A 26,088-nucleotide genomic window follows, 5' to 3' on the forward strand; every position below is an offset into this window, starting at 1 on the left:
GTGCATGTCTTGATTGAAGTCTTTGTCATGAGCTTAATTAAAGTACTTACTTATCTTGAAAAGAGGATTTGTGAATGGAGTGAATCATTGTATTGATTGGTAGAAGATTGAGTTACATCTTGTTTGCTTGAGGACAACCAAAGTTCTAAGTTTGGGGTTGTGATAACAGTTGAAAAACTGTTATTTTCATGCTTAAAATTGATACTAAAAGCAACCTTTAACACTCAGAAACTAGCTTGAACTCATATTTTTGCTTTAGTTTTGTGAATAAGAGAGTTGAAAGTGAATTTAATGGTTTTGTGCAAGATTCCCTTGATTTTGTAGGCTAATTGAATGATTTGAAAGAAGAATTGAAGTGTCGAATGATTGGAGTGTTGAAAAGTCAATCAGAAACTAGAAAAGTCAACCAGTCAATCAGAAAAGTCAATCAGTCAACCAGAATACGAAAAAACTCAACGAGACGAGTTTTGGGCCATTTTTCTGCGATTTTATGATCTATTTGGGCCTGGATCCGATTTCTATTATTTTTATGTCCTATTTAAAGAGCTAGATGTCTTAGGGTTTGCATCTTTGGCTGGGAGGAAGCAGAAACACACTTTTCACCCCTTGGGGGTAGATTGGGAGATGGTGACGGCTCTCCTCTTCTCTTTCTAGGGTTTTTCTATCTCTTTCATACTTTCTTTATTGTTCATCTAGTTTCACCATGAATATGGTGAACTAAACCTTGTATTGTTGTTGGGGAATCAATGTAGTCTTGTGAAACTCTCATATATGGAATTTGTTTTAACATCTTATTTTAAGACTTATGCTTTCTTTCATCATTAGTTAGGGTTTTTCTTTCCTCTTTGCTTAAAGGTTGCTTTGTTTAACTCATTCATTGCCATGATTATTGATTTTGTCGATATGGGAACGTACGGGGAAATCTAGATCCGTGGAATTTCTCCCAATAGCATATTGCCTAGACATAGGAATATGAGGGTTGGTTGCCGTTAAGCTTCTGCGCTTCAGAATTAATTATTAGGAATGCTAGGAATTGTATGAACTCGTAATTAAGGATAGACCTTCTTGCAAGGTGATTTAGAGAGTGGCATTAGCAATTGATGAAAAGAATGATGAATTCCTAAAAGTATATGAGAGTGGATAAGATGAAATTGATAACCCCAACAACATACTCATCCATCTAATTCATTAAAGTGTTTGTATTCCTTTTTTCCATTGATCAAATTCATGCATACATGTTTAATTACTGTGTTTTTCATTTAAAACCTACAATCAATTGTTCACAAGTCTCAAATAATCAACAAATCATACAGCTAACTAGGCCGTGAGTCCTTTGGGAAAACGATACTTGGTCTTACCTAGTTTTATTACTTGATACGATTCGGTCACACTTGCCGATTGTTAAGCAAGTTTGTGGCGGCGTTTTTCAGTGTTCATAAATTTGTCATCACTCCACTTCCTCCACTTCCTCCACTTCGTCCACTGCCTCTACTTCCTTCACTTCCTCAACTTCCTCAACTTCGTCCACTTCGTCTACTTCGTCCATTACTCCACTTCCTCCACTTTGTCCAATGCGTTCACTTCCTCAACTTTGTCCACTTCCTCCACTTCGTCCACTTCCACCACTTTCTCAACTTCGTCCAGTTCACCTACTTACTCCACTTCGTCCACTTTGTACACTTCGACCACTTCGTCCAGTTCGTCAACTTCCTTCGCTTCCTCCATTTCGTCAACTTCCTTCAATTCCTCAACTTCGTCAACTTCGTCCACTTCCTCCTCTTCCTCCACTTCCTCCACCCACTTCCTCCACTTTTTCCACTTTGTTGACTCCGTCAACTTCGTCCACTTCGTCAACTTCGACCACTTCCTCCATTTCCTCCACGTCCTCCACTTCGTCCACCTCCTCCAATTCCTCAACTTCGTCAACTTCGTCCACTTCCTCCACTTTCTCCACTTCGTCCACTTCCTCCACTTCGTCCACTTCGTCAACTTCGTCCACTTCCAACACTTCTGCCACTTCGTCCACTTTGTCCACTTCGTCCACTTCGTCCACTTCCTCGACTTCCTTCACTTCCTCCACTTCCTTCACTTCCTCCACTTCGTAGACTTTGTCAACTTCGTCCACTTCCTCCACTTCCGCCACTTCCTCCACTTCGTCCATTTCCTCCACTTCGTCCACTACCCCCACTTTCTCAACTTCGTTTACTTCACCCACTTACTCTACTTCGTCAACTTCCTTCAATTCCTCAACTTCGCCAACTTCGTCCCCATCCACCACTTCCTCCACTTCCTCCACCCACTTCCGCCACTTCCTCCATCTCCTCCACTTTGTCCACTTCGTCAACTTTGTCCACTTCCTCCACTTCCTCCACTGCCTCCACTTCCTTCACTTCCTCAACTTCGTCCACTTCGTGCTGTTCTTCCACTTCCTATACTTCGTCCACTTCATCCACTTCCTCCAATTCCTCAACTTCGTCAACTTCGTCAACTTCGTCCACTTTCTCTACTTGCTCAACTTCCTCCACTTCGTATTCTTCGTCAACTTCGTCCACTTCATCCACTTCCTTTGTTCCTAAAGTACGTCGACTTCGTCCACTTCCTCCATTTCCTCCACTTCGTCCACTTCCTCCACTGCCTCTACTTCTTTCAGTTCCTCAACTTCGTCAACTTCCTCCACTTCCTCCAATTCCTCAACTTCGTCAACTTCCACCACTTCCTCCACTTCCTCAATTTACTCCACTTCATTCACTTCCTCCGCTTCGGCCACTTCGTCAACTTCGTCCACTTCCTTCACTTCCTGTACTTCCTCAACTTAATCAACTTCGTCCACTTCCTCCACTTCCTTCCCCGCCTCTACTTCCTTCACTTCCTCAACTTCCTCAACTTTGTCCACTTCGTCTACTTCATCCACTTCCTCCACTTCCTCCAATTCGTCCACTTCCTCCACTTCCTCACTTCCTCCACTTTGTCCACTTTGTCCACTTCCTCCACTTCCTCAACTTTGTCCACTTCCTCAACTTTGTCCACTTCTTCCACTTCGTCAACTTCCCCCACTTTCTCAACTTAATCAACTTCACCCATTTACTCCTCTTCTTCCACTTCGTCAACTTCGTCCACTTCCACCACTTCCTTCACTTCCACCACTTCGTCCACTTCCTCCACTTCCTTCACTTCCTCCACTTCCTTCACTTCGTCCATTTCGTCCACTTCCTCCCCTTCCTTGACTTCCTCCACTTCATCAACTTCGTCACCTTCCTCCAGTTCCTCCACATCGTCCACTTCCTCCCCTTCGTCAAGTTCCTCCATATCCTCCACTTCGTCCCTTCCTCCACTTCGTCAACTTTTTCCACTTCGTCCACTTCGTCAACTTTTTCCACTTCGTCCACTTCCTCCACTTCGTCCACTTCCACCACTACTCCACTTCCTTTACCTCCTCAACTTCGTCAACTTTGTCCACTTCATCCACTTCGTCCACTTCGTCCACTTCGTCCACTTCGTCAACTTCGTCCACTTCCTTCACTTCGTCCACTTACTCCACTACCTCGACTTCCTTTATTTCCTTTACTTCGTCAACTTCGTCCACTTCCTCCACTTCATCCACTTCGTCCACTTCGTTCACTTCCTCCACTTCGTCTACTTCCTCCACATTCTCCACTTCGTCCACTTCGTCCACTTCGTCAACTTTCTCAACTTTGTCCACTTCCTCCACTGCCTCCACTTCCTCCACTTCCTCCACTTCGTCAACTTCCTCCACTCCACTTCGTGCATTTCCTCCCTATACTCGGTCCACTTCTTCAACTTCGTCCACTTCGTCCACTTCCTCCACCTCGTCGACTTCCTCCACCTCGTCGACTTCCTCCACTTACTCCACTTCCTCCACTTCCTTTACTTCGTATGCTTCGTCAACTTCGTCCACTTCATCCATCTCCTCCACTGTGTCCCTTCCTCCACTTCGTCCACTTCGTCAACTTTTTCCACTTCGTCCACTTCCACCACTACTCCACTTCCTTTACCTCCTCAACTTCGTCAACTTGGTCCACTTCGTCCACTTCGTCAACTTCGTCAACTTCGTCCACTTCCTTCACTTCGTCCACTTACTCCACTACCTCTACTTCCTATATTTCCTTTACATCGTCAACTTCGTCCACTTCCTCCACTTCCTCCACTTCATCCACTTCGTCCACTTCGTCCACTTCGTTCACTTCCTCCACTTCCTCCACTTCGTCTACTTCCTCCACATCCTCCACTTCGTCCACTTCGTCCCCTTCGTCCACTTCGTCAACTTTCTCAACTTCGTCCACTTCCTCCACTTCCTCCACTGCCTCCACTTCCTCCACTTCCTCCACTTCGTCAACTTCTTCCACTTCCTCCACTTCGTCAACTTCGTGCACTTCCTCCATATACTCCGTCCACTTCTTCTACTTCGTCCACTTCGTCAACTTCATCCACTTCCTCCACCTCGTCGACTTCCTCCACTTCCTCCACTTCCTCCATTTCCTCTACTTCGTATACTTCGTCAACTTCGTCCACTTCATCCACTTCCTCTAGTTCCTCAACTTCGTCCACTTTGTCAACTTCGTCCCTTTCCTCCATTTACTCCACCCTCTTCCACCACTTTTTGCATTTTTTAGACTTCGTCAACTTTGTCCTCTTCCTCCTCTTCGTCCACTTCGTCCACTTCGATCACTTTCGTCACTTCGTCGACTTCCTCCAGTTCCTCTAGCTCCTCCACTTCCTCCACTTCGTGCACTTCGTCAACTTCGTCCACTTCCGCCACTTCCTCGACTTCGTCCACTTCCTCCACTTCATGCACTTCGTCCACTTCATTCACTTCCTTCACTCCGTCCACATCCTCCACTTCATCCACTTCGTCCACTGCCTCCACTTCCTCCACTTCCTCCACTTTCTCCACTTCGTCCACTTCGTCAACTTCGTCCATATCCTCCACTTCGTCAACTTCCTCCACTTCCTCTAGTTCGTCCACTTTGTCAACTTCGTCCACTTCGTCCACTTCCTCCACTTCCTCCATGTCCTCCACTTCGTCCCTTCCTCCATTTCCTCCACTTCGCGCACTTCCTCAACTTCCTATACTTCAACCACTTCATCAACTTCGTCCACTTCCTCCACCTCGCCCACTTACTCCACTGCCTCGACTTCCTTAACTTCCTTTACTTCCTCAGCTTACTGAACTTCGTCAACTTCCTTCACTTCCTCCACTTCCTCCACTTCCTCCACTTTGTATACTTCGTCAACTTCCTCCACTTCCTCCACTTCGTCAACTTCGTCCACTTCGTCAACTTCGTTCACTTCCTCCACTTCGTCCATTACCTCTACTGCCTTCACTTCCTTTACTTCCTCAACTTCGTCAACTTCCTCCATTTCCTCAACGTCTTCAACTTTGTGCACTTCCTCCACTTCCTCGATTTCGTAGACTTCGTCAACTTTGTCCACTTCTCCCACTTCGTCCACTTGCTCTACTTCTTCAACTTCCTCAACTTCGTAACTTCGTCCACTTCCTCCAAATCCTCTACTTCCTCCACTTCCTCCACTTCCTCCACTTCCTCCACTTCCTCTACTTCCTCCACTTCGTATACTTCATCAACTTCGTCCACTTCATCAACTTCCTCTTGTTCCTCAACTTTGTCCACTTCGTCAACTTCGTCCATTTCCTCCATTTCTGCCACTTTCTCCACTTTCTTCACTGCCTCTACTTCCTTCACTTCCTCAACTTCATCAACTTCCTCCATTTCCTCCACTTCGTCCACTTCCTCCAATTCCTCAACTTCGTCAACTTCGTGCACTTTCTCGACTTCCTCCACTTCCTCCACTTCGTAGACTTCGTCAACTTCCTCCACTTCGTCCACGTCCTCCACTTCGTCCACTTCCTCCAATTCCTCAACTTTGTCAACTTCGTCCATTTCCCCTACTTCCTCTACTTCCTCTAGTTCCTCAAATTCGTCCACTTCGCCCACTTCGTCAACTTCGTCCACTTCCTCCATTTACTCCACCCCGTTCCACCACTTTTTGCACTTTGTAGACTTCGTCAACTTTGTCCTCTTCGTCCACTTCCTCCACTTCGTCCACTTCCTCCACTTCGTCCACTTCGTCAACTTCGTCCACTTCGACCACTTCCGACACTTCGTCCACTTCCTCCAGTTCGCCCAGTTCCTCCACTTCCTCCACTTCGTGCACTTCGTCAACTTCGTCCACTTCCTCCACTTCTGCCACTTCCTCCACTTCCTGCACTTCCTCCACTTCCTCCACTTCCTCCACTTCATGCACTTCGTCCACTTCATTCACTTCCTCCACTTCCTTCACTTTGTCTACTTCCTCCACATCCTCCACTTCGTCCACTGCCTCCACTTCCTCCACTTTCTCCACTTCGTCCACTTCGTCAACTTCGTCCACATCCTCCACTTCGTCAACTTCCTCCACTTCCTCTAGTTCGTCCACTTTTTCAACTTCGTCCACTTCCTCCACTTCGTCCACTTCCTCCACTTCGTCCACTTCCTCCATGTCCTCCACTTCGTCCCTTCCTCCATTTCCTCCACATCGCGCACTTCCTCCACTTCCTATACTTCAACCACTTCGTCAACTTCGTCCACTTCCTCCACCTCGCCCACTTACTCCACTGCCTCGACTTCCTTTACTTCCGTTACTTCCTCAGCTTACTGAACTTCGTCAACTTCCTTCACTTCCTCCACTTCCTCCACTTCCTCCACTTTGTATACTTCGTCAACTTCCTCCACTTCCTCCACTTCGTCAACTTCGTCCACTTCGTCAACTTCGTTCACTTCCTCCACTTCGTCCATTACCTCTACTGCCTTCACTTCCTTTACTTCCTCAACTTCGTCAACTTCCTCCATTTCCTCAACGTCTTCAACTTTGTGCACTTCCTCCACTTCCTCGATTTCGTAGACTTCGTCAACTTTGTCCACTTCTCCCACTTCGTCCACTTCGTCCACTTCGTCGACTTCCTCAACTTCGTAACTTCGTCCACTTCCTCCAAATCCTCTACTTCCTCCACTTCCTCCACTTCCTCCACTTCCTCCACTTCCTCTACTTCCTCCACTTCGTATACTTCATCAACTTCGTCCACTTCATCAACTTCCTCTTGTTCCTCAACTTTGTCCACTTCGTCAACTTCGTCCATTTCCTCCATTTCTGCCACTTTCTCCACTTTCTTCACTGCCTCTACTTCCTTCACTTCCTCAACTTCATCAACTTCCTCCATTTCCTCCACTTCGTCCACTTCCTCCAATTCCTCAACTTCGTCAACTTCGTGCACTTTCTCGACTTCCTCCACTTCCTCCACTTCGTAGACTTCGTCAACTTCCTCCACTTCGTCCACGTCCTCCACTTCGTCCACTTCCTCCAATTCCTCAACTTTGTCAACTTCGTCCATTTCCCCTACTTCCTCTACTTCCTCTAGTTCCTCAAATTCGTCCACTTCGCCCACTTCGTCAACTTCGTCCACTTCCTCCATTTACTCCACCCCGTTCCACCACTTTTTGCACTTTGTAGACTTCGTCAACTTTGTCCTCTTCGTCCACTTCCTCCACTTCCTCCACTTCGTCCACTTCCTCCACTTCGTCCACTTCGTCAACTTCGTCCACTTCGACCACTTCCGACACTTCGTCCACTTCCTCCAGTTCGCCCAGTTCCTCCACTTCCTCCACTTCGTGCACTTCGTCAACTTCGTCCACTTCCTCCACTTCTGCCACTTCCTCCACTTCCTGCACTTCCTCCACTTCCTCCACTTCCTCCACTTCATGCACTTCGTCCACTTCATTCACTTCCTCCACTTCCTTCACTTTGTCTACTTCCTCCACATCCTCCACTTCGTCCACTGCCTCCACTTCCTCCACTTTCTCCACTTCGTCCACTTCGTCAACTTCGTCCACATCCTCCACTTCGTCAACTTCCTCCACTTCCTCTAGTTCGTCCACTTTTTCAACTTCGTCCACTTCCTCCACTTCGTCCACTTCCTCCACTTCGTCCACTTCCTCCATGTCCTCCACTTCGTCCCTTCCTCCATTTCCTCCACATCGCGCACTTCCTCCACTTCCTATACTTCAACCACTTCGTCAACTTCGTCCACTTCCTCCACCTCGCCCACTTACTCCACTGCCTCGACTTCCTTTACTTCCGTTACTTCCTCAGCTTACTGAACTTCGTCAACTTCCTTCACTTCCTCCACTTCCTCCACTTCCTCCACTTTGTATACTTCGTCAACTTCCTCCACTTCCTCCACTTCGTCAACTTCGTCCACTTCGTCAACTTCGTTCACTTCCTCCACTTCGTCCATTACCTCTACTGCCTTCACTTCCTTTACTTCCTCAACTTCGTCAAATTCCTCCATTTCCTCAACGTCTTCAACTTTGTGCACTTCCTCCACTTCCTCGATTTCGTAGACTTCGTCAACTTTGTCCACTTCTCCCACTTCGTCCACTTCGTCCACTTCGTCGACTTCCTCAACTTCGTAACTTCGTCCACTTCCTCCAAATCCTCTACTTCCTCCACTTCCTCCACTTCCTCCACTTCCTCCACTTCCTCTACTTCCTCCACTTCGTATACTTCATCAACTTCGTCCACTTCATCAACTTCCTCTTGTTCCTCAACTTTGTCCACTTCGTCAACTTCGTCCATTTCCTCCATTTCTGCCACTTTCTCCACTTTCTTCACTGCCTCTACTTCCTTCACTTCCTCAACTTCATCAACTTCTTCCATTTCCTCCACTTCGTCCACTTCCTCCAATTCCTCAACTTCGTCAACTTCGTGCACTTTCTCGACTTCCTCCACTTCCTCCACTTCGTAGACTTCGTCAACTTCCTCCACTTCGTCCACGTCCTCCACTTCGTCCACTTCCTCCAATTCCTCAACTTTGTCAACTTCGTCCATTTCCCCTACTTCCTCTACTTCCTCTAGTTCCTCAAATTCGTCCACTTCGCCCACTTCGTCAACTTCGTCCACTTCCTCCATTTACTCCACCCCGTTCCACCACTTTTTGCACTTTGTAGACTTCGTCAACTTTGTCCTCTTCGTCCACTTCCTCCACTTCCTCCACTTCGTCCACTTCCTCCACTTCGTCCACTTCGTCAACTTCGTCCACTTCGACCACTTCCGACACTTCGTCCACTTCCTCCAGTTCGCCCAGTTCCTCCACTTCCTCCACTTCGTGCACTTCGTCAACTTCGTCCACTTCCTCCACTTCTGCCACTTCCTCCACTTCCTGCACTTCCTCCACTTCCTCCACTTCCTCCACTTCCTCCACTTCGTCCACTTCATTCACTTCCTCCACTTCCTTCACTTTGTCTACTTCCTCCACATCCTCCACTTCGTCCACTGCCTCCACTTCCTCCACTTTCTCCACTTCGTCCACTTCGTCAACTTCGTCCACATCCTCCACTTCGTCAACTTCCTCCACTTCCTCTAGTTCGTCCACTTTTTCAACTTCGTCCACTTCCTCCACTTCGTCCACTTCCTCCACTTCGTCCACTTCCTCCATGTCCTCCACTTCGTCCCTTCCTCCATTTCCTCCACATCGCGCACTTCCTCCACTTCCTATACTTCAACCACTTCGTCAACTTCGTCCACTTCCTCCACCTCGCCCACTTACTCCACTGCCTCGACTTCCTTTACTTCCGTTACTTCCTCAACTTACTGAACTTCGTCAACTTCCTTCACTTCCTCCACTTCCTCCACTTCCTCCACTTTGTATACTTCGTCAACTTCCTCCACTTCCTCCACTTCGTCAACTTCGTCCACTTCGTCAACTTCGTTCACTTCCTCCACTTCGTCCATTACCTCTACTGCCTTCACTTCCTTTACTTCCTCAACTTCGTCAACTTCCTCCATTTCCTCAACGTCTTCAACTTTGTGCACTTCCTCCACTTCCTCGATTTCGTAGACTTCGTCAACTTTGTCCACTTCTCCCACTTCGTCCACTTCGTCCACTTCGTCGACTTCCTCTACTTCTTCAACTTCCTCAACTTCGTAACTTCGTCCACTTCCTCCAAATCCTCTACTTCCTCCACTTCCTCCACTTCCTCCACTTCCTCCACTTCCTCTACTTCCTCCACTTCCTCCACTTCGTATACTTCATCAACTTCGTCCACTTCACCCACTTCCTCTTGTTCCTCAACTTTGTCCACTTCGTCAACTTCGTCCATTTCCTCCATTTCTTCCACTTTCTCCACTTTCCTCACTACATCTACTTCCTTCACTTCCTCAACTTCATCAACTTCCTCCATTTCCTCCACTTCGTCCACTTCCTCCAATTCCTCAACTTCGTCAACTTCGTGCACTTTCTCGACTTCCTCCACTTCCTCCACTTCGTAGACTTCGTCAACTTCCTCCACTTCCTCCACTTCCTCCACTTCGTCCATTACCTCTACTACCTTCACTTCCTTTACTTCCTCAACTTCGTCAACTTCCTCCATTTCCTCAACGTCTTCAACTTTGTGCACTTCCTCCACTTCCTCGATTTCGTAGACTTCGTCAACTTTGTCCACTTCTCCCACTTCGTCCACTTCGTCCACTTCGTCGACTTCCTCTACTTCTTCAACTTCCTCAACTTCGTAACTTCGTCCACTTCCTCCAAATCCTCTACTTCCTCCACTTCCTCCACTTCCTCCACTTCCTCCACTTCCTCTACTTCCTCCACTTCCTCCACTTCGTATACTTCATCAACTTCGTCCACTTCACCCACTTCCTCTTGTTCCTCAACTTTGTCTACTTCATCAACTTCGTCCATTTCCTCCATTTCTTCCACTTTCTCCACTTTCCTCACTACCTCTACTTCCTTCACTTCCTCAACTTCATCAACTTCCTCCATTTCCTCCACTTCGTCCACTTCCTCCAATTCCTCAACTTCGTCAACTTCGTGCACTTTCTCGACTTCCTCCACTTCCTCCACTTCGTAGACTTCGTCAACTTCCTCCACTTTGTCCACATCCTCCACTTCGTCCACTTCCTCCAATTCCTCAACTTTGTCAACTTCGTTCACTTGCTCCACTTCCTCTACTTCCTCCACTTCGTAGACTTCGTCAACTTCCTCCACTTCCTCCACTTCCTCCACTTGCTCTACTTCCTCCACTTCATCTACTTCTCTGTGGTTGAGCACTCGGTCTATAATCATCTTCCATAAAGATCTTATGCATACAATAAGTTGGGCTGATACCTTTAAGATCTGAGATTGACCACCCAATCGCTTCTTTGTTAACTTTCAAAATTTCTATCAACTGTTCTTCTTCTTTTTCAAACAAAGAGTTACTGATGATGACTGACTTTGTTCCATCTTCTTCTTCAATTAATTTCTCTTCTCCTTCATCTAAATCTTCACAAGCATCAATAAGAGTTTTTTCTAATGGAGAAGCATAACACACCCTCCTTTCTTGCACCATACAAACTTCATCAAGTTCGTCAAGTTGAAAACATGCTTTATCATCATTTGGATATGTCATGGCTTTGAATACGTCAAAGTTTACTCCACATCCTCCACTTCGTAGACTTCCTCAACTTCGTCCACTTCCTCTACTGCCTCTACTTCCTTCACTTCCTCAACTTCATCAACTTCGTCCACATTGTTTACTTCGTCCACTTCCTCCACTTCGTCCACTTCCTCCAATTCCTCAACTTCGTCAACTTCGTCCACTTCCTCCGCTTCCTCCACTTCGTAGACTTCGTCAACTTCGTCCACTTCCTCTACTTCCTCTACTTCCTGAACTTCATAGACTTCGTCCACTTCGTCCACTTCCTCAACTTCCTTCACTACCTCTACTTCCTTCCCATCCTCAACTTCCTCAACTTCGGCTAGTTCGTTTACTTCCTCCACTTCCTCCACTTCCTCGACTTCCTCCACTTTCTCAACTTCGTCCACTTCCTCGACTTCCTCTACTTCGTCCACTTCGTCAACTTCATCCACTTCCTCCACTTCCTCCACTTCCTCCACTTCCTCCACTGCCTTCACTTCCTTTACATCCTCAACTTCGTGCACTTCGTCCACTTCCTACACTTCGTCCACTTCCTCCAATTCCTCAACTTCTTCAACTTCCTCCACTTCATGCACTTCCTCCACTTTGTAGACTTCGTCAACTTCGCCCAATTTGCCACTTTGTCCATTTCCTCCAAATCCTCTACTTCGTCCACTTCGTCCACTTCCTCCATTTCCTCAACCTCCTCAACTTCCTCCACGTGCTCCAATTCCTCCACTTCCTCCACTTCCTTCACTTCTTCAATTTCGTCCACTTCCTCCACTTCCTCCACTTCCTCCACTTCCTCTACTTGCTCCACTTCCTCCACTTCCCATACTTCATCAACTTCGTCCACTTCATCCACTTCCTCTAGTTCCTCAACTTCGTCCACTTCCTCCATTTCCTCACTTCCTCCACTTCCTCCACTGCCTCTACTTCCTTCACTTCCTCAACTTCGTCAACTTCCTCCACTTCCTCCAATTCCTCAACTTCATCAACTTAGTCCACTTCCTCCACTTCCTCCACTTCCTCCACTTCGTAGACTTCGTCAACTTCGTCCACTTCGTCCACTTCCTCTAGTTCCTCAATTTCATCAACTTCGTCCACTTCCTCCACTGCCTCTACTTCCTTCACTTCCTCAACTTCATCAACTTCGTCCACTTCGTTTACTTCGTCCACTTCTTCCAATTCCTCAACTTCGTCCACCTCCTCCACTGCCTCTACTTCCTTCACTTCCTAAACTTCCTCAACTTCGTCCACTTCGTCTACTTCCTCCACTTCCTCCACTTTCTCAACTTTGTCCACTTCCTCCACTTCCTCGACTTCGTAGATTTTGTCAACTTTCTCCACTTTCTCAACTTCATCCACTTCCTCCACTTCCTCCACTTCGTCCACTTCGTCAACTCCGTCCACTTCCTCAACTTCGTCAACTTCCTCCACTTCCTACACTTCGTCCACTTCCTCATATTCCTCAACTTCGTCAACTTCGTCCATTTCCTCCACTTCGTAGACTTCGTCAACTTCCTCCACTTCCTCTAGTTCCTCAACTTCATCAACTTCGTCCACTTCGTTCACGTCCTCCACTTCGTCCACTTCGTCCACTTCCTCCAAGTCATGTACTTCGTCCACTTCGTCAACTTCGTTCATTTCCTCCACTTCGTCCACTGCCTCTACTTTTTTCACTTCCTCCACTTCCTCCACTTCCTCCACTGCCTCCAATTCCTCAACTTCCTCCACTTCCTCCACTTCCTCTAGTTCCTCCACTTCCTCCAATTCCTCCACTTCCTCTAGTTCCTCCACTTCCACCACTTCGTCCACTTCGTCAACTTCGTAGACTTCGTCAACTTCAACCACTTCCTCCACTCTCGCCACTTCGTCAATTTCCTCTTCTTCAGCCACTTCGTCCACTTTGTTCACTTCCTCCACTTCCACCACTTCGTCTACTTCCTCCACATCCTCCACTTCGTCCACTTCCTCCACTTCGTCCACTTCATCAACTTTCTCCACTTCGTCCACTTCCTTCACTTCGTCCACTGCCTCCACTTCCCTCACTTCCTCAACTTCGTCAAGTTCGTCCACTTCGTCGACTTCGTTCACTTCCTCTACTTCCTATACTTCGTTCATTTCCTCCACTTCCTCCACTTCCTCCACTTCTTCCAATTCCTCAACTTCGTCAACTTCGTCCACTTCCTCCACTTCGTCAACTTTGTCCACTTCCTCTAGTTCCTCAACTTCATCAACTTCGTCCACTTCCTCCACTGCCTCTACTTCCTTTACTTCCTCAACTTCCTCAACTTCGTCCACTTCGTGTACTTCGTCAACTTCCTCCACTTCGTCCACTTCCTCCAATTCCTCAACTTCGTCAACTTCGTCCACTTCCTCCACTTGCTCCACTTCCTCCACTTCCTCCACCTCCTCTACTTGCTCCACTTCCTCCACTTCGTATACTTCCTCCACTTTGTCCACTTCATCCACTTCCACTAGTTCCCCGTATGTTCCCATATCGACAAAATCAATAATCATGGCAATGAATGAGTTAAACAAAGCAAGGTTTAAGCAAAAATGAAAAACCCTAACTAATGATGAAAGAAAGCATGTATCTTAAAATAAGATGTTAACACAAATTCCATATATGAGAGTTTCACAAGACTACATGGATTCCCCAACAACAATACAAGGTTTAGTTCACCATATTCATGGTGAAACTAGATGAACAATAATGAATAAAGAAAGATAGAACCCTAGAAAGATGAGGAGGTAGCCTGAGCATCCAAGATCTTCCTTCAAGGGGTGGAAAAGAGAGTGTTTGCTTCGTCTCGGCCAAAGATACAAACCCTAGGACGTCCTAAAGCTTATATACTATTCTAAAATATACAGAAAATTAGGCCCAAGCCCAAAATAGTGCCGCTCAGCGGTAAGTGCGTGAGTTGATTCTTCCCCCTCAGCGGCATTTTCAACCCTTAGCGGATCCAACGTGAGTTCCTGAGTGCCGCTCAGCGGTAAACTGCCATTGAGCGGTACTTGCTACTTCTCCTTTTGCACTTTTTGAGTTCTTTTCTGATTCCATCTCTATCCTTCTTCACTTCTTTCACCAAATTCACCTTAAAACCTGCATAAAACACTGAAAACAAGCATAAACCTGTCCAGCTCTCTTATTTCTAAAAGTATGACCCAAAGCATGATTTCAAGCTAGTTTCTAAGTGTTAAAGGTTGCTTTTAGTCTCAATTTTAAGCATGAAAATAACAGTTTTTCAACTGTTATCACTCCACTTCCTCCACTGCCTCTACTTCCTTCACTTCCTCAACTTCCTCAACTTCGTCCACTTCGTCTACTTCGTCCACTTCCTCCACTTCCTCCTCTTCCTCAACTTCCTCCACTTTGTCCACTTCCTCCACTTCCTCAACTTTGTCCACTTCCTCCATTTCGCCCACTTCCTCCATTTTCTCAACTTCGTCCACTTCACCCACTTCCTCCACTTCGTCCATTTCGTGCACTTCGTACACTTCGACCAATTCGTCCACTTCATTCACTTCCTCCACTTCCCCCATTCCGTCCACTTCCTCCACTTCTGCCACTTCGTCAACTTCGTCCACTTCCTCCACTTCGTCCACTTCCTCCACTTCGTCCACTTTCTCCACTTCCTCCACTTCCTCCACTTCGTCAACTTCGTCCACTTCCTCCACTTCGTCCATTTCCTCAAATTCCTCAACTTCGTCAACATCGTCCACTTCCTCCACTTCCTCCACTTCGTAGACTTCGTCAACCTCGTCCACTTCCTCGAGTTCCTCAATTTCATCATCTTCATCCACTTCCTCCACTTCCTCCCATGCCTCTACTTCCTTCACTTCGTCAACTTCGTCCACTTCCTCCACATCGTCCATTTCCTACACTGCCTCCACTTCCTTCACTTCCTCATCTTCCTAGACTTTGTCCACTTCCTCCACTACCTGTACTTCGTCCACTTCCTACACTTTGTCCACTTCCTCCACTTCGTCTACTTCGTCAACTTCGTCCACTTCCTCCACTTCCACTTCCTCCACCTCCTCCACCTCCTCCACTTCGTCAACTTCCTCCACTTCGTCAACTTTGTCCACTTCCTCCACTTCCTCCACTTCGTCGACTTCCTCCACTGCCTCCATTTCCTTCACTTCCTCAACTACGTCAACTTCGACGACTTCGTTCACTTCCTCCACTTCCTATGCTTCGTCCACTTCGACCACTTCCTCCACTTCGTCATTTTCCTTCACTTCCTCCACCTCCTCCACTTCGTAGACTTTGTCAACTTCGTCCACTTCGTCCATTTCGTCCACTTCGTCCACTTCATCCACTTCCTCTACATCCTCCACTTCGTCCACTTCCTACACTTCGTCAATTTCGTCCACTTTCTCCACTTCGTCCACTTCCTCCACTCCCTCCACTTCCTTCATTTCCTCAACTTTGTCAACTTCGTCCACTTCCTCCACTTCCTTCACTTCGTCCACTTCGTCTACTTTGTCTAGTTCCTCCACTTCCTCCACTTTGTCCACTTCCTCCACTTCCTCCACTTTGTCTACTTTGTCCACTTCCTCCACTTTGTCCACTTCCTCCACTTCCTCCACTTACTCAACTTTGTCCACTTCCCCCACTTTCTCAACTTCGTCCATGATGAGTCGTTATTTCGTGAATTAAATTTAGTTTATTGCACTTAAATAAACCAGGGAATTGTGTTTAATTGTTTGTTATTTCCCCGTTTTCCGAATTCTGCTTAATTTGGTCGGAAATTTGTAATTGTGCTAATTTGGGTTTTCTGAGCTGATTAAGTGCATTTTTGAAGTGCAGGAAAATTTCGGAAATACATTTTGGGACATCAGGAAGAATACCAAATAAATTCAAGACTCTCCACACAGACATTTTAGAATTAATTAAATTGTAATTCAGTAGTTTAGAATTTATGTATCAACTCTTATATTTTGGGTCAATTTTTGGTAAATTAGATTAGACCCAAAATTAGAAGTTAGTGACTTGGCACCCTAGGGTTTTATTGTGTGGACCCTACCCTAAAAAAAGAGGACACACGGCCCTTAGAAAAAGAGCCCAGCCGCCACACATTTGGGGGGACTCACTCTCGGTCTCTCGTTTTTTTTAGGGGCTTTGGTTTTGAACGTTTTGAAAGAAATGAAAATATTGGGAGTGTATTCAGGCGGTCTTCTCTAGAAATGGATTGAGCACTATTTTGTCTTCTTGATTCCAAGCTGTCACGGTGATATTGTTTGGCATTGATTATTTATTTCATTTTGATTACGCTTACCTTTATGCACATGGGCGTGGATTGATAGAAAGAAAGCAGGCGCTGATTCATGGTGGAAGGAAGGCACAAGTGTGCTTATTGAAGCGTGGAAGAGGGGAGAATTCATCTTCACGGCTGGAAGCAAGAAAGCGTTGGTGTGCACGGTCTATGTTCATTTCAATTGGAGAAAAGTAGGTGCTAGAGGTGTGTGGTCCAGCCGCCACCTAAGTAAAAGCTTGTGTGCACGTTGCTTGGAATGGGAGATTGGAACAGAGAGAGAGAAATGGAACGGTGATGGTTGGAAGCAGGGAGCACACAGCTGCACCGTCTAAGTTGGAAGCAGTACACGTTGAGCTGGAGAGAAGATGTACATTAAATGGAAGTGGTGATTCACGGTTGGCTGGAAGGAGAAAAGCACCGTCCAGTGGAGTGCAGCAGCGTTAGGGAGAAGGGCATTTCAATTTTTCTAGAATGTATTGTGCACAAAAAGTGGAGCTGGAAGAAGAGTAGCTACACGCGCAATGTGTCTCGGTGTGCAGTGAAATCACGGTCTGGATGGGATTGCAATGAACGATGAAGAATGGAGAAAAGGTATCAATTCAATTGCTTTTGGGAAATGGGTGTACCATGTGGTAATTAAAATATATTAGATGTTGGAAGTGAAGGTGGAAGGAAGAAGCATTTCAATTAATTAAGTGGCTTTGGTTCCAATTCATGGAATTGTTACGGCAAGAGAAACCAAGAAGAAGAGTTACCATTATTTTAATTTGCTTTGGATGCACCTCATGAAATTCTCACGGTCAAAGGCAAACAAGGAGAAGCATTTAACTTATTTTAATTCTCTTTGCATGCACACCAAAGTGTCACGGCTGAGAGCCATCAATGGAAGAATTCACTTGTTTTAATTTTCTAAAAGGGAACTCATGAAGTGTCATGGCCAAGGAGTGATTTTCAGAAGCATTTACAGATTCCAATTTCTCTTGGTAGATGTGTGGGTCATGGTTAATGGTAGAAAAGTTTTATTTTCTTTTATTTCTTTTGTCTTGGAATATTTTATATTGTATGTTTAAATGCTTTTCTTCTTTTTGATGGTGAATGTGTAGGATAGATGACAATATTGTGCATTTAACGTTTTAGTGTAATCGTTGCATTTTTACAGCTTGAATTGTGTTTGGATATTTATCTGTTGTAGTTTCATTTTAATGCTCTTATTTATATTCGGTTGTGTTTAATTTTCATTTTTTTTTAGTTCAATTGCATTCACAAAAACATTTTCAAAACCCCCCCACTGTGTGTTTGATCTGAGACTGAACCACATTTGGTCCTTGAGAGACGACCTAGGAGTCACTTCCTAGTACTATACTGCATTCTTTTATGCACAACTTTTGTGGGAGGTGCGACCCTCTCATCAAAATGGCGCCGTTGCCGGGGACCAACGGTTCAGTCTTAGGTCTTTTTGTTGTGTTTGTGTGTGTTGCGTTTTGTCTTGTGTTGTGATGTGATGTGATGTGATGTTCTGTTTTGTGTGTGCGTGTTGCATGTATAAATGTGTTGTGTTTTATTTGTTTCGTAATTTTTAGTATTTTTCTTTTTCCATGTCTACCTATTCTGGTTATGTGAATAGTGCTTCTTTTGCTTGTGCCTCTAATTACGATTCTCCTTCTGCATGTTACTCTGATTGTAATTCTGCTGATTTTGATGCAGAACAATATGACCCATCCTCCAACTTCTGAGAGCTCTCTTTGGGAGCCGGTTCCACCCAATGAGGATGGTGATCATTTAGTTCTCACCACTGGACTGATGAATTTGTTGCCCAAGTTTTATGGTCTTGCAGATGAATGCCCACATGAACATTTGGATAGGCTTTATCGAATTTGCTCTTTAATGAAACTTCCAAATGTCCCGGACGATCTAGTTTTCTTAAGGGCATTCCCGCACTCATTACAAAGAGCAGCAAAAGATTGGAAAGACTCTCTTCCTCCAGGATCCATTACCAGATGGGAAGATCTTGAGCATAAATTTCTGAGCAAATTCTCCCATGTGCAAGATGGATACGGTCTTGGATGGAATGACCCTACCTTGGGATGGTACAATGCTCCACAACATCAATATCAAGAACCACCATTCCAGAGTACTTTCATGCCTCCACTAGTCCAGCAATATCAGAGTCAACAATATGATGCTTCTGCCGAAATAGCTCCTCAGCCTTCTATTTCTGAGCCTACATTGCAGGAGTTGTTGGAGCAGTTGACCATGCAGAACCTGCAGTTTCAGCAAGAGACCAGAGCGTCCATTCAGAGCTTGAATGACCAGATAGGGCAGATGGCTACTCAACTCAATCAGGAACAGTCTCAAGATTTAGAGGAATCACCATTTCAGACTGCTCTGATTCCTGATGATGTTAGTGTCATCCACATAGAAGATGGGGAGTAGAGTTATGAGCTTACTACTGCGCCACATACTTTCCCACCTTCAGATGTCTCTACTCTTGCACATGCGGAGACTTATGAAGATTTTGAGGACCAGGCAGGTATAAGCAGTAATTTTGAGCCAGGTAGACCATTTTCATCCTCCACCACTATTCCAATCTTTAGGGAAGTGGAGGTAAACATACCTCAAATTGATTATTCTGTTGATGATTGTGCTATGCATGATTATGATGTTGATAGGTGTGTTGATGATTATATTGTTGATGAGTCTGTTCTTAATTGTCCTTCTCTGCATAATGAGAACCACTTTTTGCTATCACATCCAAATGTTTATTCCCCATGCACTGAACATGAATCTGAGTCTGTTGTTGATATTGCTTTTGAATTTGAAATTGATTCATGTTCTGAGAGTATATCTGTTGTTCAGCCTGTTACACTGGGATTGGGTGTTATACCCCTGCATATCATTTCTTTGGAGACACATCGCACTAACCATGTTGCAGGAGGTACACATGAATTTGATAGACAAACACCCACAGTGGAAAATAAAGGTGCTAACACTTACAAAAGCTTCAAGATCAATAGGCACCAGCTGAACCTGCTCATCAACAATCTTTGCTTCTTAGATCCAGCTGTGGAAGACATTTCCCTGCTTGATCAAATATGGAGGATGAAGCAATTCTTCCTCAAAACTTCCTTGCTGGATCCTGTGGTGGAAGACATCTCCCTGAAAGTCCAAATTTGGCAACTGCCACCATGATCAAGGGAGTTTTCCTTTTCTCTTCTCCTCCTTTCCCTACTTTTATTGCACTTGTCCATGATTTGTTGACTGTTATGATTTCTGATCTTATGCTTATGACACATTGAGGACACTGTGTAGTTTAAGTGTGGTCTATTGGGGGAGATTTTTATTTTTCTTTGTTAGTTTTTGTTTTCTTGGTTAAATTTTTTTCTTTTCTAGGTTATTTTTGTCATGTCTTGTGTACAGTTTTATATGTTTCTCTTGATTTCTGGACTTTGTTTAGGTTGTAGATGTGTCTTTCACTTCATTGATACTCTGAGTTGTTTGAAATCCTTGCTTTTCTCTGCTTGGAAGATGATCATGATGTTTGAGAGTTGAATTGATTGTGACACAAATGCCCTATGAGAGAATTTGAGCCACTTTATGTTCTTCCTTGTGTGTGATATGTCTCTTGATTGCTTGCACATATGCCTTGGCTTGACTCTTGTTGAAAATTCTTGATTGATATGCATGTTTGGAAGTGATAAAGGCAGTTTTGTTCTTGAGCCTCTCTAGCCAAATAAGCCTACCTTATTGTGATCCTTTGATAACCCTTTTGAGCCTGTACTTTCCCCATTTCTTTGTTTTGAAGCTCATACACTAGCCCTAAGTGAAAAACCATGTTTAACTTAACCTTAGGGAATTTTGGAGCTTTGGAAGTGTTTTGGGAACAAGTGTGGTCTTCCTGGGGATTCTGATGAATTGGCTAGTTGGTTCCTCTTCTTGTTTTGTTTCGTAAATATGTTGTGTATCTTGTCTCTTTTAGTTGTGTCCTAAACAGAGAGAAAAGAAAAGAGACAAGATGAGAAAAAAATAAGAAGAGCAGAAAAATAGAAAAAAATAGTGAATAATTGTGAATAATGGAGTCAAGAAGAGGATGGAATTAGAGGTTGTGGGTGTGTTTGAATTTGTTTACACTTGTTCCCCATTGCTCCTCTGTTCCTTATGGTTTGTAGCTTCTTATCCAGATATATCCTCCCTTGTCCTTGGCCCCATTACAACCATGAAATACCTTTTGATTTGAACATGCGTATGTGCTTAAGTGTTGATATTAGAGGCTTGCCAAGTCTGTTTGTGATTGCTTTCTTGAGTGCATTGAGTGACATTGATTTACCTTAAACACTTGAGAGAAACACTGATTGTGTGCATCTGTGAGGCTCTGTTGCTTTTGATTCATCTCTTGAACTGATTGAATGTATTCCTTGTACTGAACTGTTTGGATGATTCTTTGAGTATTTGCTTTCATTGACTCTGTGTTGGATTCTGCCTATACCTTTTACCGTCCAGATTTTGTGAGAATTGTGCAATTGTGTTTCTGTTTTGGAGTCTTTGTTGTCTGTCTGTCGAGTCTGTGTCAGCTCCCTGATGTTTGAGTAGTTCCCTGGTTTTCGTCTTGGTTTTGCCCAGGAGTGCAAAAGACTAAGTGTGGTCTATTTTGATGAGTCGTTATTTCGTGAATTAAATTTAGTTTATTGCACTTAAATAAACCAGGGAATTGTGTTTAATTGTTTGTTATTTCCCCGTTTTCCGAATTCTGCTTAATTTGGTCGGAAATTTGTAATTGTGCTAATTTGGGTTTTCTGAGCTGATTAAGTGCATTTTTGAAGTGCAGGAAAATTTCGGAAATACATTTTGGGACATCAGGAAGAATACCAAATAAATTCAAGACTCTCCACACAGACATTTTAGAATTAATTAAATTGTAATTCAGTAGTTTAGAATTTCTGTATCAACTCTTATATTTTGGGTCAATTTTTGGTAAATTAGATTAGACCCAAAATTAGAAGTTAGTGACTTGGCACCCTAGGGTTTTATTGTGTGGACCCTACCCTAAAAAAAGAGGACACACGGCCCTTAGAAAAACAGCCCAGCCGCCACACATTTGGGGGGGACTCACTCTCGGTCTCTCGTTTTTTTTAGGGGCTTTGGTTTTGAACGTTTTGAAAGAAATGAAAATACTGGGAGTGTATTCAGGCGGTCTTCTCTAGAAATGGATTGAGCACTATTTTGTCTTCTTGATTCCAAGCTGTCACGGTGATATTGTTTGGCATTGGTTATTTATTTCATTTTGATTACGCTTACCTTTATGCGGGTTTTGCACCAAACTAGGCATATTTGCCTATAATATTACCAAAATGGGCAAATTCAACCAAATTTACGAAAATGGGGAAGTCGTGGGGGGCCCAAACGACTTCAAATGAAGAAGTCGTGCCCCTCCTGCACGACTTCACACTGTTCATAGCAACAGTGTTGAAGTCGTGCACCCCAAAAACGACTTCAAGACTTTGTAATCGATTACAATGTAATGGTAATCGATTACAGAATGTTGAAATCATGACCACCCTGCACGACTTCAAATTTGTATGCCACCAAAAGCACTGGTAATCGATTACAAAACATGTGTAATCGATTACCAGGTTGTTTTGGTGCAAGGCAGAAGCGGACGCTCGTCCAGGCAGAAGAGGACGCTCGTCCACCCAGGCAGAAGAGGACGCTCGTCCAGCCAGGCAGAGAGAACGCTCGTCCAGAAAGCTAAGAGGACGTTCGTCCATCTAGCTAAGAGGACGCTCGTCGAGATGCGCTAATTGGACGCTCGGCAGGAGAAGTGGACGCTCGTCCATTTTCAGTGAACGCTCGTCCACATACAGATCGTCCGCGCTCGGACGCAACAAAGAGGCGCAGGGCGCGCGATTTTTTCAGAAAGTTTCAACACTCTGTAATCGATTACCAAATCAATGTAATCGATTACAGGATCCAGAAGTCGTTTTTGGGATGCACGACTTCAACACTGTACCTATGAACAGTGTGAAGTCGTGCAGGGGGGCACGACTTCTTCTTTTGAAGTCGTTTTGGCCCCCCACGACTTCACTTTCGGTCAAATTTTGCCTATTTTGGTAATAAAGAAGGCATATTTGCCTACTTTGGTGCAAAAGCCCCTTTATGCACATGGGCGTGGATTGATAGAAAGAAAGGAGGCGCTGATTCATGGTGGAAGGAAGGCACAAGTGTGCTTATTGAAGCGTGGAAGAGGGGAGAATTCATCTTCAAGGCTGGAAGCAAGAAAGCGTTGGTGTGCACGGTCTATGTTCATTTCAATTGGAGAAAAGTAGGTGCTAGAGGTGTGTGGTCCAGCCGCCACCTAAGTAAAAGCTTGTGTGCACGTTGCTTGGAATGGGAGATTGGAACGGAGAGAGAGAAATGGAACGGTGATGGTTGGAAGCAGGGAGCACACAGCTGCACCATCTAAGTTGGAAGCAGTACACGTTGAGTTGGAGAGAAGATGTACATTAAATGGAAGTGGTGATTCACGGTTGGCTGGAAGGAGAAAAGCACCGTCCAGTGGAGTGCAGCAACGTTAGGGAGAAGGGCATTTCAATTTTTCTAGAATGTATTGTGCACAAAAAGTGGAGCTGGAAGAAGAGTAGCTACACGCGCAATGTGTCTCGGTGTGCAGTGAAATCACGGTCTGGATGGGATTGCAATGAACGGTGAAGAATGGAGAAAAGGTATCAATTCAATTGCTTTTGGGAAATGGGTGTACCATGTGGTAATTAAAATATATTAGATGTTGGAAGTGAAGGTGGAAGGAAGAAGCATTTCAATTAATTAAGTGGCTTTGGTTCCAATTCATGGAATTGTTACGGCAAGAGAAACCAAGAAGAAGAGTTACCATTATTTTAATTTCCTTTGGATGCACCTCATGAAATTCTCACGGTCAAAGGCAAACAAGGAGAAGCATTTAACTTATTTTAATTCTCTTTGCATGCACACCAAAGTGTCACGGCTGAGAGCCATCAAGGGAAGAATTCACTTGTTTTAATTTTCTAAAAGGGAACTCATGAAGTGTCATGGCCAAGGAGTGATTTTCAGAAGCATTTACAGATTCCAATTTCTCTTGGTAGATGTGTGGGTCATGGTTAATGGTAGAAAAGTTTTATTTTCTTTTATTTCTTTTGTCTTGGAATATTTTATATTGTATGTTTAAATGCTTTTCTTCTTTTTGATGGTGAATGTGTAGGATAGATGACAATATTGTGCATTTAACGTTTTAGTGTAATCGTTGCATTTTTACAGCTTGAATTGTGTTTGGATATTTATCTGTTGTAGTTTCATTTTAATGCTCTTATTTATATTCGGTTGTGTTTAATTTTCATTTTTTTTAGTTCAATTGCATTCACAAAACCATTTTCAAAACCCCCCCCCCCACTATGTGTTTGATCTGAGACTGAACCACATTTGGTCCTTGAGAGACGACCTAGGAGTCACTTCCTAGTACTATACTGCATTCTTTTATGCACAACTTTTGTGGGAGGTGCGACCCTCTCATCAGTCCACTTCACCCACTTCCTCCACTTCGTTCGCTTCGTACACTTCGACCAGTTCGTTCACTTCGTCCACTTCGTCCACTTCCTCCATTTCCTCCACTTCGTCCACTTCGTCCACTTCCTCCAGTTCCTCCACTTCGTCAACTTCGTCCACGTCGTCCATTTCGTCCACTTCCTCCACTTCCTCCACTTCCTCCACCTCCTCCACTTACTGCACATCCTCCACTTAATCCATTACATCCAATTCCTCAACTTCATCCACTTCCTCCACTTCCTCCACTAACTCCACTTCTTAGACTTCGTCAACTTCGTCTACTTCCTCCACTTCCTCGAGTTCCTCAACTTCATCAACTTCGTCCACTTCGTCCACTTCCTCCACTACCTCTACTTCCTTCACTTCCTCAACTTCCTCAACTTCGTCCACTTCGTCTACATCGTCCACTTCCTCCACTTCCTCCTCTTCGACAACTTCCTCCGCTTCGTCCACTTCCTCCACTTTGTCAACTTCGTCCACTTCCTCTACTTCCTCAACTTTGTCCACTTCCTTCATTTCGTCCACTTCCCCCACTTTCTTAACTTCGTCCACTTCCCCCACTTCCTCCACTTCGTCCATTTCGTCCACTTCGTACACTTCGACCAATTCGTCCACTTCGTCCACTTCCTCCACTTCTTTCACTTCGCACATTCCGTGCACTTCCTCCACTTCTGCCACTTCGTCCACTTCCTTCACTTCGTCCACTTCCTCCACTTCCTCCACTTCGTCAACTTCCTCCACTTCCTCCACTTCGTCCATTTCCTCCAATTCCTCAACTTCGTCAACATCCTCCACTTCCTCCACTTCCTTCTCTTCGTAGACTTCGTCAACCTCGTCCACTTCCACGAGTTCCTCAACTTCATCAACTTCGTCCAATTCATCCACTTCCTCCACTTCCTCAGCTGCCTCCACTTCCTTTACTTCGTCAACTTCGTCCACTTCCTACATTTCGTCAACTTCGTCAACTTCCTCCACTTCCTCCACTTCCTTCACTTCCTCCACTTTCTCCACTTGCTCAAGTTTGTATACTTCGTCCACTTCCTCCACTTTGTCCACTTCCCCCACGTGCTCAACTTCGTCCACTTCACCCACATCCTCCACTTCGTTCACTTCATCCACTTCGACCACTTCGTCCACTTCCTCCACTTCTTCCATTTCCTCCACTTCCTCCACTTCGTCCACTTCCTACACTTCGTGAACTTCGTCCACTTCGTCCGCTTCGTCCACTTCCTCCACTTTGTCCACTTCCTCCACTTTTTCCACTTCCTCCACTTCGTACACTGCGACCACTTCGGTCACTTCGTCCACTTCCTCCACTTCCTCCACTTCCTCCACTCCCTCCACTTCCTCCACTTCGTCCATTTCGTCCATTTCCTCAACTTCCTCCACTTCCTCCACATCCTCCACTTCCTCCACTTGCTCCACTTTGTTAATTTCGTCCACTTTGACCATTACGTTCACTTCCTCCACTGTCGCCACTTCCTTCATTTCCTCAACTTCGTCAACTTCCTCCTCTTCCTCCATTCCTTCACTTCCTCCATATCCTCAACTTCGTCCACTTCGTCCACTTCGTCTACTTCCTCCTCTTCCTCCACTTCCTCCACTTGCTCAACTTTTTCCACTTCATCCACTTCCTCCACTTCGTGCACCTCCTCCACTTCGTCAACTTTGTCCACTTCATCCACTTCCTACACTTCGTTCACTTCGTCCACTTCGACCACGTCGTCCACCTCCTCCACTTCGTCCACTTCCTCCACTTCCTCCACTTCCTCTACTTC

At 45.1% G+C, this 26,088-nt stretch overlaps 1 protein-coding gene across 2 annotated transcripts; it reads left to right on the forward strand.

The window, feature by feature from the left end:
* Positions 1 to 16,443: 16,443 nt before the first annotated feature.
* Positions 16,444 to 21,970, forward strand: LOC148191031 (uncharacterized). 2 transcript variants are annotated; one of them, XM_088102470.1, is made up of 2 exons: positions 16,444 to 17,332; positions 18,446 to 21,970. In XM_088102470.1, the coding sequence occupies exons 1-2, from the start codon at positions 17,315 to 17,317 to the stop codon at positions 19,172 to 19,174; spliced, it is 747 nt and encodes a 248-aa protein (XP_087958596.1). In that variant the 5' UTR covers positions 16,444 to 17,314; the 3' UTR covers positions 19,175 to 21,970. The 2 variants fall into 2 exon arrangements, with proteins under 2 accessions (XP_087958596.1, XP_087958595.1); XM_088102469.1 differs by having other exon boundaries at positions 16,445 to 17,749.
* Positions 21,971 to 26,088: the final 4,118 nt, after the last annotated feature.

Source organism: Vigna umbellata, chromosome 11, assembly GCF_029865625.1.
Source record: "Vigna umbellata cultivar VRB3 chromosome 11, Vumbellata_1.0, whole genome shotgun sequence".
NCBI classification, from domain to species: Eukaryota; Viridiplantae; Streptophyta; class Magnoliopsida; order Fabales; family Fabaceae; genus Vigna; species Vigna umbellata.